Source organism: Chaetodon auriga, chromosome 12 (assembly GCF_051107435.1).
Source record: "Chaetodon auriga isolate fChaAug3 chromosome 12, fChaAug3.hap1, whole genome shotgun sequence".
NCBI classification, from domain to species: Eukaryota; Metazoa; Chordata; class Actinopteri; order Chaetodontiformes; family Chaetodontidae; genus Chaetodon; species Chaetodon auriga.
Window position 1 is genome coordinate 19,095,523 of NC_135085.1, and position 20,429 is coordinate 19,115,951.

At 45.4% G+C, this 20,429-nt stretch overlaps 1 protein-coding gene across 1 annotated transcript in view; it reads right to left on the bottom strand.

Moving 5' to 3' along the window:
- skila (SKI-like proto-oncogene a) overlaps positions 1-20,429 on the bottom strand; it is a 35,271-nt gene that overhangs the window by 4,617 nt on the left and 10,225 nt on the right. Inside the window, exons 3-7 of the mRNA XM_076744449.1 lie at positions 7,050-7,145; positions 6,171-6,259; positions 4,022-4,164; positions 1,308-1,672; positions 299-529 (exon numbers count right to left, since the gene is read on the bottom strand). Coding sequence (XP_076600564.1) covers positions 299-529; positions 1,308-1,672; positions 4,022-4,164; positions 6,171-6,259; positions 7,050-7,145 — 924 coding nt within the window. The remainder of the gene's footprint in view (positions 1-298; positions 530-1,307; positions 1,673-4,021; positions 4,165-6,170; positions 6,260-7,049; positions 7,146-20,429) is intronic.

The window sequence follows — 20,429 nt, forward strand, 5'->3', positions numbered from 1 at the left end:
CGCTAGCCTTAGAGGAAGTATGTGGGTGAGGACTGTACGCTCTCACGAGTTCTTCATCACTATCTGATGGGAAAATCAGAGAGCTCAAAATATTTTTTACATTTAGTCAACACCCACTGGTCCAAACATACTGCTGGTATTTACTGAGAGCTGACCTGCAATTCAAGGAACTTACTGAGGACAAAAGATTCATGCCATGATGTGATGCAAGCCAATGTGCATACTGTATATGTCACTGTGATTCACTCAGACGGTTTCCAATGCCCAAATCAGTGCATGCATGTGTTCCCCTCCATACCTGTGCAGTGTAGTGGGCCTCTTGCTGGCGTTGTGCCCCCGGCTCGCAGGCACAGGCCTGCTGTCTGAGCTGCTCCAGACGGGTCTCCAGCTCCAGTTGTTCCTGGCGGGCCTGACTGAGCTGCCGCGCCTGCTCGCTGTGCACCGCCTCCAGCTCGCAGCGCAGCTCCCGCTGCTCGGCGCTCAGCTCCCGTAGCCTCGCCGCCTCGCCCCCGCGCAACGCCTCCAGCTCCTGGAGACACAGAAACTAAGTCAAGGGAAATAACAATAATAATGTGATACTTCACTGACCCCTGTAGAGAAAAATGCTTTACATTTCAGCCCCTCCACAGGGAGGTCAGATGTTTGATACCACAAGGGACTTGAATGCAAGCTTCTGCTGCTTATGCCTCCTTGCTGCCCAAATTCAGACAGAATCCGAAACTGTGTAACCTCTGACCTTGAACACATTCAGTGGGATTACGGATGCGGTCAAGGGCAAAAAAAAGACAAAAGTAGGAAACGAGAACAGACTCCCAAACAAAAGTGTGACGTATATCTAGTATTTTCACAAAAAAAGCACAACTTGCTTACATTTTATTCTGTCAGACATTTTGTATCCAGTATTTTCTTATGGTGAATATCTAATATTAGAATACAAATGCAATTCTGTCCACATCCCATTGGAGGGATTTAAACTCAGCAGGAGATGGGAACTCCACTATAATACAGGTCGATTCTATTACCATATGTCCAAACTGAGCTCAAACTGGAGAGTTTTAATAATATGTTACATAGAAGTGAAGCATTGTGGGGGTGAGGAGGGGTGCTGACTTGCAGAACCATCTGATACCAACATTTGGACAGAAAAGGCTTTTTTTAGGCGGTAGGAGGGAGAGATGGAGGGGTCGGTGGAAGGTGAACATCACCTCCACGTCTACGTCAAGGACACTTTTAATAGGCGAGGACAGGTACGGTTTAGTCGGGGGCTCATTTATCTTGGTCTTTGTTCTTTCTGACCGCCAACTCACCATTTCCAGCTGCAGCTGCTTGTGCAGGGTGGAGTTGAGCTTCTCCTGCTGCCTGCTGTACATCTGCATGATCTCCACAACGATCCTGTCCTTGTCGTCCTCCAGCCCCCCCACCACCACTGCAGCGCTGCTCGTGGCAGAGCCCGTGTCCTTAGCCGCTACTTCCGTTACCGGCGACAACAACGACGCAGGGAGAGGAGGAGGGGTGTGGGCGGGGTTCTGGGCGGCTTTCTTGCAGCTCGGGCTGCTTGTCTCCATGGAAACTGCCTGGGTTTGGCATTCCCGCTCAGTGGCCGCGGCAGCAGCGGCACGTTGGGATTTGGCCTCCTCGGCGCCAGCAGAGACGGGAGGCGACGCATGAAGATCTGAGAGGGGAGGAAGAGGAGGACGAAGGAAGGAGTTAAAAAAAAAAAGAAAAGAAAGGAGAGGAGGTGGTTGAAAGACAGGAAGTGCGAGCCGAGCTGGTGTACACGCCCGCCTACGCTTAGTAACACCCTCGCACAACCTCACAGAAGCTCACACCTCTTTCTCAGCGTGAGCGCACACGCAAGCACAAGCATGGCATGGCAACAGCCGAGGAACCAAACACACACACACGCAAACTCTCTGCATGAGAGAGAGAATAGAAAGGAATAAAGGGCCTTGTGTGGGAGCTGCGCCACTCTGCGTGGGCTCCTCCTCTGCTCACACTCCGGCCTGTTCCTTCACTGTGGCCTTTGAGGTGTACATCATGGGAAAAACATCAAACAGGCGGTGCCACACTCTCACACGCACAGACACATGTGCGCAGATGCTGCAGTGGGACATGTGTAGGCTAGTAAAGAGGGATGGTTTGAAGTTATAAGCTCAGAGACGGAAAGAGATTGAGCAGAAATTGTGAAAGAGAGGGACTCGGAGCATGAGAATGGTGGGTTGTTTACCAGCCTAATGTATTCACACAGTATGTGTGTGACAGGAAGCAGCATGCTCTGTACACAGCATGTCTGGCACTGGAGAGACACTCATTTACTGACTCAAGCTGGTTTGCGCATGCGCGTACACACACGCAAAACCACATAGATGCTCTGCACAGCGCACACACATGCACACACACACACACGATAGTGAAAGCACACAAATAACAGGAGTGGGTCATTTGGTGGTGGTTAGAAAAGAAATAAGCAGGGGAGGGAGAGAGTGAAAGGCACACAGACAGACTGGGAGAGGAAAGCATTCAATGAAAAGAAAAAAGAGGAGAAGGCAGTGGTGGAGGAGGAGGAGGGGGGGAGGAGGGGAAAAAGTGACAGCAGACTGTGAGGGAGGCGTAGATGAAGGGAGCCAGAGAAGAAAGAGACAAGGATGGATGAATGGATGGATGGAAGAGGAAGTGCGGGAGCAGACGGAGGACGGACTCAGAGAGGATGTGAAGATAGCTGCCAGGAAAAAGAGAGGGTGGATGGAGGGAAGAGAAGCAGATTGGATGGAGAAGAAAAAGGGGAGCAAAACGCCTGGGAGACATGAGAGAGACAGCCTGGCAGTCAGACGTGGCGTAATAATGGCAGACGGAAACCATTCCTGTCTCCCTCTCTGTCTCTCTCTCACTCTGTCTATATATATATATATATATATATATATATATACATACACACACACACTATACACGTCTTATCTTATTAATGCACACTTAATATACACACTTTAAAGTGCACATGAAAACACACACAGTGTGGAGAGGAGGTCACTGCCATTTCCACCCCTTGTTCATCAATAGTGAGGTGCCCCCAGAGTCTTTATGTGAAGGTCAGTGCATGATTATGTGCATCGCTGCAGGCTGCAATGTTAAGCGTGTGTGCATGAATGTGTGTGTGTGTGTGTGTGTGTGTGTGTGTGTGTGTGTGTGTGTGTGTGTGTGTGTGTGTGTGTGTGTTGGATGGTAGTTTACTGCAGGTTGTACATTTACAGGAAGCACGTGTCTCTTCTGTTGAGTGTGTTACATGTTTTGCATGTCTCTTCTGCTTATGTTGTTTGTATGTTAAGCTCTTGCTGTATGTGGCTCATGTATTTATAGTATCCATGTGTGAGGCATGTTTGTGCGTCTAATGTACATACGGCGTACACACGAGTATTTATCAAATATTAACATTCAGTGACCAGATCTGGTTGTTTATGGAAATCCGTTAATCTGAAATTGGTTCTAGTATCAAATTAAGCAGAATCCAGATAACATTAATATTCAAAAATAAAATTTTAATTCAAGGGCCACTCGCTGGCTTCTACCCAGAGCTTTCAAACAGAAAAGGCTTGGGGTAAGATTTTGTCTCAAGCTACTGTCTCAGAGGTCTAAAATAAATTTCACACACGAAATTAATACTGTTTTATCATATTTTTTCCTCATTATCTTACATTCACTAAAATTATGGGAGTCAGTTATGTAGCAGTTCATCACATGAAGTTGATTTCTGAACATGAAATTTCACTTAGAGTTGCAGTCTCGTGTTGGTTAATGTAGCTAGAAAATAAAGTTTTGATTGCTTTGGTTTAGGAAAAAAATGATGGGGATGAATATGTGTTATCCAAGTCTAATATCTGGATCAGTGTGGTACGGTGGTGTACGCATGGAATTTAGCATGACTACAGCACGTATGCACATTCAATTAAAGTCTTTCCATTTGTCTCTCAGTGTATTGCGTGTTGGGTCAATGCAAGTGTGTATTACTGTGTGTATCATTACTGACCCATGGGTGGCTCGTCGTGGCCCAGCACTCTGCGGCTGTAGTGGTGTTTGAGCAGCGCTCCGAACACCTCAGGGCTCATCTCCGCCTCCCTCCGCAGAGACACGTTGGGAGCCACCATTTTATCGTATGTGTACAGGTAGTAACTGGGAGAGAAACAGAGATAAAGAGAGAAGACATTAAAACACTGACCTGAGTTCAGATGCAGATAAATCCATATGAATGTTGACCCTGAAACAAAAATACTGACCATGCAATAGCACTAAATAGCAATATTAATTAATTTAATTTCAAGCATTGTTTCGCCTTTGATTCTCCTATTCTGGTCATAATAACACTGTCACCTTTCACATACTTCTCTCTTTGCAGTGAAGATCATAAAATGTTACACATTATGGACTTTGCAATGCTGATATACATAAAGCAATATACACTCCTACACTAAATTATATGGCCCTTTTACCTCTACAGCAATAAAACACAGCTGAATCAGAGTCATAGGACACCAGTCATTTGGTGGCTGTTTTAACCTACAGTAAGTGCACCATCTGAAGACAGGAGTTGAAAACACAATGTGGAATATGGATATTTCTTATCATGTGTTTACAGGATCTCAGTCTAAACAGACCTTCGGCTTATCACAAATGTCCAGGTAGTGGGCACAACTGAGAGGGAGATAGTGCCTGGAGATGCACTGAAGTCACTGAGCCAACACTATCTGTCTATTCCTGGCTGCATGGTGGGGAGGGAGGGAGGAGAGAAAAATAGAAAGAGACAGAGATAGAGGAGAGGAGATGTGAGGAGAAGAGAAGAGAGGAGAGGAGAGAAGCTCGGAACCCCTCCCCCACCAGCAGTCCCCTCCAGACAGAGCAGGAGCTGGAGCTGTGAACTAGGTTAAGCATGACAGCTCAGTGGGACTCTGCCTGATAAACTACAGCACTACCAACCAAGCCTTGCCTCCTCTCCTCTGGATACGCAGCACCGCCTGCTCGCCTGACTGGGAATCTGAAACCTCTTCACATGAAACGCCTAAGATGTGATTGAATAATGTAAGCCTGCCTGGTATTTGACAAGTGTACCGCTAATGGATGTCGGTTGTAACCAAAATACGACATTAAGTGCTGTGGATGTCTAGCACGACGTCTGGCTGTAGCGGTTCACTGACACTAACGCTGCAATGCAAAAAGGCATGCACTAAACTGGTCTGCGCGAGTCCTGACCAGTTTGAGCGTGTAGCAGTCATGTGATGGTGGTAGGTGACCAGAACTCTAATCCTGCCAGTTCGTCTGGCCTGACGGCGGTGAGACATGTTTGCCGTGGCGCCGTAAACCATCTAATTCCATGTTCTAATCTGGGTCAGATTACGGTGTGAGCTATTAGTGCGCCATCTCCAAACACAGTCTGGTATGCTGCGAGGAGGGATGGAGGATCAGAGAACCAGAGGAGAGGAAACGAAGGAAGAAAAGGGAATGAGGGAGGGAGGAGTGGCACGTGTGACGAAGGCTAGAGGACAAGGAGGGGACAGAGCAGGAGAGGGAGTGCAGTGCTAACAAACTGGGGATCTGAACTTCATTTACTGAGAAAGCAGCGGAAGTCAAAGTGAAACTTAACATAACTGCGGTAATTACAGAGGGAGCAGGTTTGTAAAGATAACGCCGGGCCAACCTGAACAGCTTCAGTATTGACTGATGCTTTTTTTTTTTTTTTTTTTTTTTTTAGCAAAGTCCACCCACGCCCAAAACAGCACTTTAAACGGCTTTTAATGTTCTCAGAGACACCAAACTACTAAAGACAGAAAAAAATGTATTCATAAAAACCACTGGAGCTGTGACGATTAATTGATCAACAGAGAATTAATCACCTACTATTCTGATAAATGATTACAGGTTTGAGTCATTTTTCAAGTAAAAATGCCAAAGATTGTCTGGTTTCAGCTTCTGAAATGTGATGATTTGTTTTATACCTGTAAATTGAATATCTTCAAGTTGTTTGTCAGACAACACAGACTTTTGAACAGGTAATGGCCATTTCTCACTATCTTTTAACAATCAATTGAAAAAGTGACCCACTGATGAATCGATAATGAAAATATCCTTTAGCTGCGACCCTAAAATGCTGTACTGGTGTTGTTTAGAGTAAAAAGGTGTAGTACCTGGGATGGACCAGGGTGGGGTGTCCTGGCTCCTCCTTGATGTCCGAGAAAAGACGGTTGAACACCAGAGTGGGTGGAGATGTTTTCCCCTGAGAAAAAAAAAACCCCACACACACACACACACACACACACACACACACATAAATATCACACACCACAGCAACATTGTCTTTTCAGCTATTGTGCTACGGTTACAAAGGCACAGAACAGCATCTTCCATCCACATTTATTGATCTTTGCATATGATTTTGCAGATGAATAATCACAATGGCAATCAGATGAATGCCCACATGCGCACACAGACACACGCGCACGCACACATAGACATGCATACACATGACCACATGCAGAGACGCAGCAGGAGGAGGAGAAGGGAATGTGCTGTACTGCACATGGCGCTCTTGGAGCCATAATCTAATAAAGCTAATATATGCATGCATACATGTGGATGAGGGATCATCCATCAGGCATCAGCTGAGTATGTGTGTGGGTGTGGGTGTGTGCATGGGTGTGTGTGTGTGCATGGGTGTGTGTGTGTCTGTGTGTGCACGGGTTGGAGAAAAAAAGATAATCATGATAAAAAGCTTCTTCCCTGTGTGTGTAAAGTCGGTGTGTGTGTGTGCTGCAATAGGGGGAGGTGAAGAGCAAAGCCTTTCAGCAGCTGTATGAGTGTATTTCCTGACAGGTCAGGAGAAGCGTGCCGCTATGAATGGGTGAACAGGGGGTGTGTCTGTCAGTCAGGGTGGGGGTGGTGACCCTGAGAGCTGACCTGTGTGTAGAGGAGGGGGAGGGGGAAGAGACAAGGGGATGTTGGAGCGGTGGGAGGTGATGGAGAGATGGGGTGGATGGATGGATACGGGGAGGGATCCGGCGACTGACCTTTGTCGAAGGGTCGCCGTCGGCCAACTTGCTGTTGGGGGAGCAGAGATTTGCCGTGGATTTCCTCACCTGGCTCTCCTCCTCCTCTGCTGCCTTCTGAAACAAACAGAGAAAAGAGATGGCGGTTAGGGAGACAAACACCACCAAGGTTAAACACAGCTGAGAAAGAGAAAATCGAGCGCAGCATACATTTGTTAGAATACGCTGAACAATTAAAATGATGCACGCACTCTGTCAGGGAGCGTGGGAACAGGAGGAAAAAAGTGGTGAGGAAAAAAATACAAGTGGCACCAAGGTCATAGAGGGGAAAGATGGAGACAAAAGGCATTTAAATGATAGGAAATAGAGACAAATGACATTCGAGAGATAGAAAATGGAGACAAATGGCATTAAAAGTGAGCCGCGAGAGTGAGCTATGGGCCCGAGTCGACCGTGATACAGCGTCAGAGAAAATGAAGGCAGCAGGAAAATGGATTAGCCAAGAGTAGAGCCTGAATGAGCCCGCTGAGGAAATCATATGAATAAAACACAAGAAAAAGCCAGGCCTGTTGTCAGCATGGCTACAACATGGCCTGTCATTATGTGCGCCTTTGCGTGTGATTCACTGGTATACATGCAGCATGGCTGGAGTTAGCCTTTTGCTCAATGCGAAGACGTATTTTCTGTTGAATGTTTATGACTGATTGTGTCAGCTTCGTACCCTCTGAGCCGTGTGTGTTCAGTAAATACTGCTGGCACTGTCTCTAGTTGTGTGCCCATGTGTGTCTGAGTTTGTGTGCATGTGTGTGTTTTTTGAGCAAATCCAGGACACGCTCAGCGAGAGGTCACAAGCTGATGGAGTTGATGCTTATCTGCGGCAGACAGGCCTGACACTACACACAGGCTGCCTGCAGTTCACACACACACACACACACACACACACACACACACACACACACACACACACACACACTCTCAGCTGAACTGACAGGTAGCACGGGCACCAGAGGAACAAGACCTACCAACATCGCCATATGAACCATTCAGTAGCTCACAGCACCAGACAGAGAGGTGGAGGTATAGAGAGGAGAGAAGGCAGGAGGAGGAGAAAGCACAGGAAAACAGCATATGGAGGAAGAGAAGGGATTCAGTGAGGAGAAGAGTGCACACGCAGAGAGCAGAAAGAAGGGCAAAAGTGAGACAGAGGTAGTAGCAGGCATCAATAATTGACTTCTTAGCCTTTTAAAGCCATCTATAAACGTTTATCCACAGAATGCACTTACGCCGAGGCGGACATAATAAACAGACAGCCTTTCATCAGCCGAACATAAAGATTTTCCTCTACACTGTATTGGCTAAGAGACACTATTACTGCCAGAGCTAAACAGCCTTAGAAAATACAGCCAGATTACTGTGACAGCTAGCTATTAGCACCTAACATTCATGTTGGGTAATAGCCTAGCAACGGCTTTAGTTAGCAGAATTAGCCAATGTTATTTCCATAAATACCAATAATTCACTTACATCTCATAAAATACATTTATCTTTTTTTTTTTTTAATTTAGAATATAGAAGATATTTTATTGATTGACCATAACTGCCCTGCTTGAATACCAATGCATGCAAGCAACAACTTCACCCACACAAGACCTTTATAGCTTTATAGGGACAGTTTAGGGGAATTTGAGAAGGCTGATGGTTTCACTCATTCATGAGGCAAAATAGTTACTCTACTGGGAGGATTTGTGGCTTTTTTTCTGTTTTATATCTTCACCTTAGGCTATGGACAATTGTAAGGGACAATTTTCACTATTTTATGAGATTTCAAGAGAATTAATCATTAATCAAGTAATCCCAAAAATAAGAAAAAGATTAATGAATAAAAATAAACGCTAGTTTAAGTTGTACTCACAATTTACCTGTAACTCCCTCTCAAATTACGAACATTTGTTTTGATGTTTCTGTATTTTTATGACCTAAACAAATGAGATACCTGTTAATAGGTGTGCTTTAGAGGTGTGAGTAGTATTTAGTATTTATGAACTCTGAGCAGAGTCCAGCTCGCCATTTTGCCCTGCCTCTGTTCTTTATCGGGCTTTATGCTTTTAAACTAAGCTAAACATGTTCTGGTTCCGGCTCCGACCTTAACACACAAACATGAGAATAACATAGAAGAAAAAACCCTACTACTATTCCTGATTTGTGTGGGTGTGTGAATTCATGTGTACTTTGTGTATGGGAGAGTCCCTTATTTACAAGGACATGGATGAATGAGTATGTGCATGCAAATGTAATAGGCTGGAGCCATGCGCGTTGCCAGGTGCATGTGTGTGCGTATGTATAGAAGGGGGCTCGTCTGTTTACGAGCGCCTGTGGTTGGTTTTTTTCTCCAGAAGGCAGCACTGCAGCACTGAAGAGGAGGGAAGGTGGGAGGGAGCGAGGGAGGGAGGTAGTGAAGGGGAGGCACAGAGAGAGAGAGAGAGAGAGAGAGATAGAGAGAGAGTGGGATGATGGGAGAGTGCAAAGATAGAGGGAAGGTTGAATTGACAGAAACAACAATAAACCCACTGCAGTGGTGTGGAGGCGAGCTGGGTCCTCGTTGGCTGGATTCCCTCCAATATCAAGGTTGCCTCAATGTGTGTGTGTGTGTGTGTGTGTGTGTGTGTGTGTGTTGATGGCACCCACTACTACACTGCCCCGACCTAAAATCTGTCATTCCCCCCTGCACAAGTGTGTGCGTGTCTATGTGTGTGAGACAAACACAGACAGAGGGAGAGTGTGCAGCCACACTGACATGAACACCAGGTCATCCAGAGGTCTTTCATGTGCTGATCACATGATGAGACAAGTGACAGCTCATTAAAAGGTAGGTCTGTGTGTGTGTGTGTGTGTGTGATGGTGTGAGTATGAGCACATGTGTGTATGTGAGAGAAGGAGCACAAGAAACTGTGAGATTATGTTGGTTCGTGTGTGTGTGTGTGTACACAATACTGTTTGAGTGCTTACATGCTTGCGTGTGTGTGTGTATCCACATATAGAACATACATACATGTACAGTATGTGTGTGTTCCACTAATGGTTCCTTGTGTCTCCCCCTGTAATTCCTGTCTGTTTACCTGACAGTTGACAGCTTAAATCCACCGCCCACCACCCACCACACACACGCACGCACGCACCCACGCATACACACGCCCCTGCTCATTATTCCTGCTGCTCTGCGCTCTCTATTCCTTAATGAATGTGTGCAGGTGCAAACGTTTGCACATTTCAACACAGCTGTTTTCCTCTTAGCCTGTCGCACATCTCTCCCTCTCTCTCTCTCGTCCATTCCACCTTTCCACCCCCCCCCCCCCCCCCGCTTTATTAACACATGCATGATGCCGTTACTCAGTCCTGATCTACAATAATCAAGCACCTCTCTTATCTGGGTGGCTTCTGTGACACACACACACACACGCACACACACACACACACACACACACACACACACACACACACACACACACACACACACACACACACACACACACACACAAACAGCCCCTATGTCTTCAGTCCTTTGTCAGGCTGAAGCTCGCCTTATGACAATGTGGATTAGCATTCCACACACTCGCTGAGCTGAACTCTGCCCTGTTGTTCCTAATCACCAGCAGTCTGCCTGCTGCTGCAGCCACACACACACTCACATACACACACAGTTCATCCCACCACTATACAGCTAGATGAAACATACTGCTCTAGACACACACAGGGCCGTGTGAACTTTTACAATGACCCATTTCCAGAGCTTCAGTTTAGTCCCAAGACCATTAGCACACGTGACATTTCTACAGCAGACGCATTAATGGAGCAGAAAGTGTTTTCTCTCTCTGAGTGTGTATGTGTGTAGCCTGAGTGCTGTTAAATCCAACAATAACAAGCGCCACTCTACTACACAGACATCCATGACTGTACATTACCATGCACAGTCTGGCAAACGCAGGCAGTAGTAAATGCTCTTCAGCGGCTGCCGTGTGTTTCCACCGTGAGCTCCATCTGTGCATCCCACTGCAAACGCACTAACATCTCATTTACACCAGGAACAGTTGCTACCTCTTTTTAGCTGGAAATTAGTAGCAAAGGGTCATTTGAAATGGAGGTTGACACTCTTGTGCAAGCTTCTGTGAACAGTGATCTAAAAAAAAAAAGTGTCATTTCAAGCTTGTTCACTTTGCAATTAGATGAAGGCTTTTTTTGTTTCAATTTTAAGCTAGAAACGAAAGTCCTCTCAGAGCGTTAGATTTCAGAATTTGCTGTGCGAGCGAAAGCACCACCATATCATTCATGAGGAGTTGATTTCTGATTGGGGTGAATGCTTTCAACTTCTCAAAACTTTGACAGATACCCAATTTCTTTGTAGCAGAAGACTTGGCAGGATATAAGCGAGGCCCTTTCAGCTCTTGCCAGTCTCTGCTCATATCACAGACAAGAGGAGGAATCTGGATTCTTTTTTACTCTTGGTTTAACTTAAATGTATCTCAGCTAAAGGCAGACACATCGACACACTGCCACACAGAGTACAAACACGTCCGAGGTCAAGCCCCCCCCCCCCTCCCACTGTCTCTCCACTCCAGTCACATGGACACTCCAGATGACTGCTGTCTCACAGCATATAAACACACACACACACACAGTGGCGGGCTATAAATACACATGCTCTCTCCATACATGTTTAATAAAATCCATTCACCGCTCATCCCCCTCACACATATACACACAAAAGTGATGCATTTTCCATGGAGCAGATCTGCACTGGCTCTGAAAAATTTAGGAGCACAGAACATTACCAAACAAATCATAAGCTGAGCTACCAAAGCTAACAACTCATGAATCAAACTCAAACTGTGGTGAGCTGTTTCACTTTTGAAGGACTGCCTTGCATTACATGACGCTGACAGAAGCCCGAGAACATTCTGGAGCTACGGCTAAAGCTGCAACACTAAGTTGATCAAGTAATCGGTCCACAGACGGAAAATTAATTGGCAGCTATTTGGATAATTATTCAGTGTTTGAGTCACTTTTCAAGCGGAAATGCTTCATATTTGCTTGTACCAGCTTTTTCAATGTGAGTATTTGGAGCATTTCTCCTTCTGAACCATTGTAAGCTGAATATTTTTGGCTTTATTATGAAAAGCGCTTTTCGTTATTTAATGACATTTTCTAGACAAAAACATTAACTTATGAAAATAATCAGTTGCAGCCCTTCATTCAAGTTAATGGCCAGGATCAGTGTGCTGTTTTCTTAACTGGCAGCCTGAATATGCTACTGAAATGGTAACGGTGTAAAACCGTGCCCACAGTGTAACACCACACACACACACACACACACACACACACACACACACACACACACACACACACTCCTAAACATACTCACACAAACCAATCTCAACAAGCCTACTGGAAAATCTTATCTAGGGCACAATAAAGAGTGTTGAAGCCTTGGTCTGACCTTTCATCCCAGTCAGCAGGCCTTGCGTGTGTGTGTGAGCGTGCGTGTGTGTGTGTGTGTGTGTGTGTGTGTGTGTGTGTGTGTGTGTGTGCGTGTGTGTTTTATTAAAATCTATTTAAAATCCCTTCTGTTCCCTAAAACATAAACACTGTTGGGGCCCAATTGTCTTCACATCTGTTGAAACCCAGGCATCAGTGGTCGTGTATAGAAACCGAAACAAACCCCAGGCGAGCGCCGCAATCTCGCTCGTGGGACAGAAACGGACAGGTTCACACAAAACATGGCTGTGCCACCCATCCTCCCTCTTCTTCCTCCTCCTCCTCCCCATCTGACCCATTCATGAGCCTGGCATTCAGGGACGGGGGGGGGGGGGGGGCGGCGGCGGCGGCGAAGGACAGAGTAGTGCAGCTCATTCTCCTTTTTCCTCTCTCAGGAGGAAGTAAACAGCCTTTATTTGGGTGCCTTTTTCATTCTGCCTCAGACGGTGAGGGAGAAAAGGAGGAACACACATACACAGACACTCACACTCAGTCACACCCTGTCTGTTTCTAAACCACATCCTGTTCTACTGCAGTCCTCAACTGTGTCAAAGATCCAGCTACAGATATATAGGTATACTTCCTGAACCATGAAACAAGATATTAAAAGCCTCTTGCTTGGCTGAATGTGTTGCCCAAACTTCTTTATTTATCTTTAAACTCATCTAATTCGAATGTCACCTTTCCCCAACAATGATCTAGATGATGAAAATCAGATATATGTCTTTAGGATGTATTTTTCTTCTATTTGACTGGGGTCCAGTGCTCTGGTGGTCCCACTTGCCCCTGCACTCACAGACACTTGAGGCCTTTATATGGAGGTTTTAATCCAATAAGCCATTTATCCATGGACTGGGAGCCGCACTTTGTTTCAGCAGCCAAATCAATAACAGCCCACAAGGGAACCGGGCAGAAAAGTGGGGCATTTAAAGGAATACACTTTCTTTGGGTAGACACACTCTTAATTAAATCAGCACTGTGAAATGAGATGACTGGGTTTTGTTTCAGAGTCTACATGTTTAGTTCTTGATAAGTTATCTGCCGTGAATGCTTAAGTCTTCAGTTATACTTGTGTATAATGGAATAATGGTAGAAAAGTCAAGTATATTCTAACAGACAGCATATCCATCGATCACTTCCAGCCAAGAGCCAACAATAATCTTTTGTTGGATCCTGCTCAAAGTATTTGACCCTTCACTTAGTGCTTAAAGGCAGAAAATGATGCATTTCTTACTGTATGTGCTGAGAGGATTACTCGACTTATTTTCCTTTTACTTAAGCCTTGGTTGAAGAGATAAGCGGTAATAAAACAGAGCAGGGAACAGATGAGGACAGGTCTGACAGGTGGACGGTTAGACAAACAGGTGACTGAGGTAAACAGGAAATTTAAAAAAAAAAAAGGGCCGGCAGACAGCCAAGACAGATGAAGAGACAGACAGACAGACTGTCTGTTTGTGCCTCACCCCCCCACCCCCACTCTCTCTCTCTCTCTCACACACACACACACACACACAGTTCACACACCTGTTCCTCCCTATTTCTAAACACAAAGAGAAAGAACAGAGCCAGACAAGCACACTGATAAGCATCAGCCAGACTAGTCATTCCAGAGTCACAAACACACACACACACACACACACACACACACACACACACACACACACACACACACACACACACACACACACACACGGGCAGATAAGGACAGGTTCATTCCCGAATTGCTTTGGCTTCAGGCCTCGGGCACATTTTTGCACCACACGGGCACTCTGTCTAGACAGTCATCACGCGCACATCCAACACACACACACACACACACACACACACACACACACACACACACACTTTACTCTCCCTGCCACAGGGTTGAGTTCCTTCCTTCATAGCTACAGCCACAGTCAGCCATTTTACAGTCCACACACCACAGCCTTGATAGCCACAGCCAATGGGACCCAACGGGGGAAACAGTTAACTGGCGTCTATGGGAGAAAACGAAGCGACTTATAAAACTGATAGTGAGGAATCTCCCCCAATAAGTGCAACTTGTCCACCTACCGTAGCTTTACGACTGCCAGAAGTTAAATTTGGAAACCATCTACAGTATTTCTCTATGATCCTTCACATAAAAAGACGTCTCTTTAAGCTCTCTCGATCAATTTTTCTATTCATCTCCCTCCCGCCCTCCCCTTCTCGCTCCCTCCTCCGTTTCTCATGTTTCACAGTCGACTCCCAGGCGGCAGCTTCCAGTCTATATTCACAGCAGTACACGAGGAGGGTTGTAATAACGTTGCCTCATGAATGGACAAATTGTCTGACTGGAATACACTAGGCAGGCCGAGGTAACCCCCATGTCACACACACAGTCTCTACAACACAGTATCTATTTACGTAGTGAAAAGCAATTTGGTATTTTTACTTCATAAAATGAATTAAATGTTTACAGACCAGTTTCCTGTCAATCGATGCTTCAAACTAATTGTTTTAGCTCTAAAATCATTCCACATTTGTTGTCCTATCCAACTAGTTTTCGCTGTCTATCCCCATTTTAAAATGCTACTATGGCTTCACGATTGACTAATATTATGCATCTACTTGCCATAATTATCATGGAGACGATTAGTGCTGATTGATTAGCTGGTTGGCAGAGTATTAATCCATGACAACTCTGATTATTCATCATTTAAGTCATTTATCAAGTAATCTAAGCAAAATGTGGCTTCAGATTCTCAAATGTTGAAAATAATGCTTCTTTCCATATTTAAGTATAAATTAAAAATAATTTGGTGTTTTGACTGTTTGAGTGACAAAAGAAGCAATTTTAAGACACTGACTTGTATTCTGATGACTTCAGAAGAACATTTGTCATATACTACATAAAGAATTGATCAACAGTGCCAGACATAATTGGGACTTAATGAGACATTACTCAAACGCTTGCTGCAACAGTAAGTAGACCAGACATTGCATCAAGGCAAGAAGTACAATAAAATGATGTCACCCTTCAAATCATCAACCTCAACGACTATGATTAACAGTCATGAACAGAGTTACGTTGCTACATCCGATAGTTTTAGCCTTTATTGTGCACCTTTATGAGAAAGCAAATACTGTTTAGCCTTGTAAAAGACAGGCACCACATGCAGGTCGAGAGATTTATATCAGAAATTTCCTGTTTGCCCAGCCACAGTAAAGAAAAAAGCGACAAGTGTATTCTCTTTCTAACCAGGTCATTTCGCTTTCAAAGCAATGTTATGAGGGCATGAGGACTCTTGAAATCCATATATCTACCGCAGATTCGCTCTTCCCTCAGTTTCTGTCATTAGGTTTGACAAGAAGCATTAAGAGGCCAGTATCAAACTGGGGATGTTCATCTGCTGTGCATGTACACGAGGAAATGTATGCACAAAGAAACGGGAGTGAGTTTGAGTCAGTGAAGGGCATTTAAAAATCATCCATGCGCAAGAGAGCATACTAGCTGCATATACATGTGCAGCTTACTGTCTGCAGCACAGCAGCACAGCAGCTCAGCGTGTGTGTGCTCCACTTTCCTTCCCCAGTGCCCCCCAGAGCGTTAATTACCAAAGCTGTCGGGGCTCACCTATGTGAGTCAACCAGGCCATCTCACACACACACATGCACACACACACACACACATACACGCACATATGCACATGCAAGCAAACAGACATCCCATCAAACAACTGCTCCATCAAACAGCAGTGTAGGAGGATGAGGAGGGTGACGTAGTTTACCGCAAGCAAACTGTCGTGTACACATACGCACACAGACACAAGCAGACACACTTCAGTCTCCCAGGAGGGCACATTGACTGAGAATGAGGCCAGTGGGCTCTTGTCTTGTCTGCGGATGACTGTACTCATCATTTGAGTTTCATCTGGGGCAATGTGTGTGTATGTGTGTGTGTGTGTGTGCTTCACCATCTCTAAAAACGAAACAGAAAGTCTCCAGAGAAGCATGCTGCCTTGAGACGCTGTTTGGAGGTGGGTTACTGGTTCAAATCCGCAATTAGGGAGAGAAACACACACACAGGGGCGCACACACACAACCAAAACACAAGTCAGCTGCCTGGTTCTCTATATAAGGGAACTCGGCTCGCTATTCGGATGGATGAAACAACCCAGAGTGCTTGGAGACAGAGGGGAGTGAGAGAGCTGCAGCGAGGACGAGCGTTGCTAAGCAGACTGAAAGCCGAGAGAGGCTGTCAGCAAGCCAGCAATGCACTGCTATCACTACTGAGAGAAACACAAAATGGAGACACTGCCCAACCCCCTGGCTTTGCAATAAATTACACAGCATCCACAGTAATGCCTCAAAATACAGCCATTCAGTAGCTACATGTGCTTTATATTACCCAGTAACAATAACCTCGGTATAATTTGGCCCTGTTGCCATCGTAAGACTAGCCTTACGGCAATCAGGCACTAAGATTAGCTAATGTCTCTTCAGTGAATGGTGAAAATAAAAACTCTTAATTTCAGTGCTCCATCTCTGAAAACAAGCCTAAAGAACAACGGGCTGCACAGTTAAATCCGTGAGTGTTTAGATGAGAGGTTTGAGTGTTTTAATGCAAGAGTTGGAGTTGCCCCTGACTAAAACACTTCTTTACTGGCTCTAGTATGCGGTCATATATTGATCGGTGGTTTGTTTACTTCTTCCTCAGCACAGGAGGCTGCTCTGCTGTAATGTGGGATACTGCAGTAGATGTCAATGTCTGCAACGAGGATGAAGACGACGATGGAGGAAGGAAAAGGGAAGGGTGGAGTAAGAGAAAGAGAGAGAGGGGTGAGGGGGCTGACCCATGATACAGTCACAGCCCTACAAAGAGAAAGCTCCACCTGGCCGAAATGGCCTGCAGGGTAAAACCTATCACAGACACATGGAGAGGGAGACAGTTAAATCCAAACAGGCCCTGGGTCCTCTGACTGTTCTGCAGGGAGCTCCGATCTCATCCATATTACATGCAGGAGCTTGTTTGAAGCCTCTGCTGCTCGTCTCTGCATGGGCAGCTTGGCTTTGCTGTGCAGGCCCCTCGGGCTCGCCTGTCTCTCCCACACAAAAACACACATACGCACACACAGCTCCCATAATGCAAATCCATCAGCTACCATGACTCTCCCTATTCTCTCTGTCACAAGCTCTGCTTTTCAAAACAGACATTGAAACTACCAGCACCCAAGATGTGTATTCTGTGCCACCCCCAGGTGGGAGGGGGGCGGCCGGGTAGATTTATACAGGCTCACTACAAGACTGTTTTACAAAGCAAAAGGTGAACTGAATTCTGGGCTTCCTGGATAAAGCAGGTTACACTTCAGTGTTAAGATTGCTATTGTAATGACAAAAGACCAAAAGGGAGAGCAGCTGAGATTCTGGAGCAAGTTGGGTTCCTGCAATGGTTGAGGTGTGACTGATCTGGGCTCTCCACACAATATAAACAAAAGGTGTCACTCAGGGATCTGTCACTCAGTGTAAGGTAGTTTGTCTTTACTGCATATAGAAAGGCAGGCAATTAAATCAGGATGCACAAACACAGTATCAAATAAAAGTACAACTATTTTTCTTCATTCTCTGTGCTTTCACAATGGCTCATGGACTGCAAAATGTACTTGACACATTTACTTTTAATCTGGCAAAATCTAAATTATTCAAAGAACTTCAAAACCTACACGCAGACATCTGCCAGCATTTGGTCCGTACAGGCAGGATGGATTCATTTTTATCCTGCCTGCACTGATATTAATGCACCAAAACCTAAGACAGGTGAACTCACAGTCCACACACTTGCTCAACAGACTTCCTTCATTAAAACAGTCAGTCGGAGGCTTGACAACAGTCCAAGAAACGCGTGGCGGGGTTTGGTAAATGTCATTACGGTTGAGTCAGAGCTCTAAGTGAACACACCTGGGTGTAGATCAAACAGACTGTGCGAGACCAGGATGGTGATAAATCTTTGTCCTGGCTCCACAGTGACGCTGATGAGTGGAGAGCAGACTGCAGCACTGATGGAGCACCGTGACTCACGCTGCAGGATAGGGTTGGCGTGGTGACGGGAGGAAGTGGCTGATGGTGTTTGTGTTTCGTGTGTCTGGCTGTGTTTCTGGCTGTGTTTGACCCTTTGACTTCCTTTAATCATGGACTGCGGACTGTGTCATCTGCACAGTGCCCCGTGCTACTGTGTGTGTGTGTGTGTGTGTGTGTGTGTGTGTGTGTCATCTCTCTCTTAAGAGATGTCATCACATGAACATGAACAGTCTGGCTTTCTGTCATTCACCTCTGATGAAACAAGGGCAGAAAGTTTGACTTTTGGATTTAAGATTTAAACAGCAACTTTCATTGCTGTTTGAGGCGTAGAACAGAAAAGAAGGCTGCTTGGTTGTCTGCCAGAGCAGCTGACAGGAAAGGCAACCTCGCCAAAACTTACCATCGTTTGGCTGGAGGCTAGACTTCTCTCCTCAACATGAGTCAGTCTTCCGAAGAACTACTGTACATATGGCCTCATCTGGGATCAGGATGTGTCTCAGCCAGTGAATTTTCAGAGTGATGACAAAGAAAATGTCTGGCATGACAAACTGCACTTGTCATAGGAACCGGTTAAAATGCAGCCAGACTGTAAACCACAAGCCAACGCTCCACTCTTCAAAGGATAAAGTCAAGGGCAATAAGGCTCCATGCGGGCCAAGTCGCCCCAGCAGCAAGGCTGTTTTAATACGAGCCGCGGCAAGGCCAGAAAAAGAGCTGGACACGCGAAGAACGACAATCGGTGCCACATGTTCAACATGAGTCGCACACAAACGAGCACACGCCACGGCTTGGGGACAGTTAAGGAGGACTTGGCTATAAGCTTGCATGCAAGGATGCAGAAGTGCAGTTAAGGAGTCTCAAAACATGCAACCCTTAATTAGTCTTCCGTAGTTGAAGTGTGCTCAAATAACAATACACCATATAGGTTTCATGAAAGCTATTAGGTAATTAATTGCATCTGGAGGTCAACGACCTCAAGGATTGTCTACTAAATAGGTGCAGTGGGACTGTGAGGACCCACAGGAAAACAGTCTTCTATTTACAGATCTTGATGAGTTGGTATGGACCTCTGAGGTATATGAGGCAAAAAAGACTGTATGTTTGCATGTGTGTGTCTGCCCTAAGCAATATCAGGGAGACAGATGATTCCCATGAGCGGCATCACCGCAGGTGGGAATATCACGGAGATAAACACATCAGCATTTGGCAAGGCGGAGGCAGAAAGAGATGGAGGCCTGAGCAAATCACAAAATGTCACTTGTTTCACCTTCACTAATGCAGTCTGTTTCCCAGTTGCTAACTTTATAGCCTTGCCCTGAGCACCATCAGTCAGGCCCCTGGTGAGATAAGGATTTACAGGGTACAGAGGCTGCAAGCGGTGGAAGGGAAACAAACAGTGACAGGTATTCTGAAGAATGTCTGGTGGTTGTCGGTTTTCTTCAGATATCACAGCTGACCTGTGATGTTACCCACTGATCCCTTTCTGCTCCTCTGCTTTTTCTTTGAAAATATTGTACTTTATCCCTTGTACCTTCCACAGCTTTCTCTCCTCAAAGAAGATTTATACACCAAAACACAAGACAAGTTTGTCTTCTTTCAGATATTGTGCTTATTTAAGCTACAGAACGTAGTTTGGAAATTTCAGCCTCAAAGCACCACACAATTATTATCATTATTATTATAGTATTATTAGTATCAACTACATCCTCATAATGATCATATTGATTGATATGTGTGCCTCCAGTGAAGTCGTGTCTTAGATGCCTGATTCCTCACATGAAAATATTATTTTCATTTCAGATTCTTCAAATAAACTGGCAACTGAGTGTATGT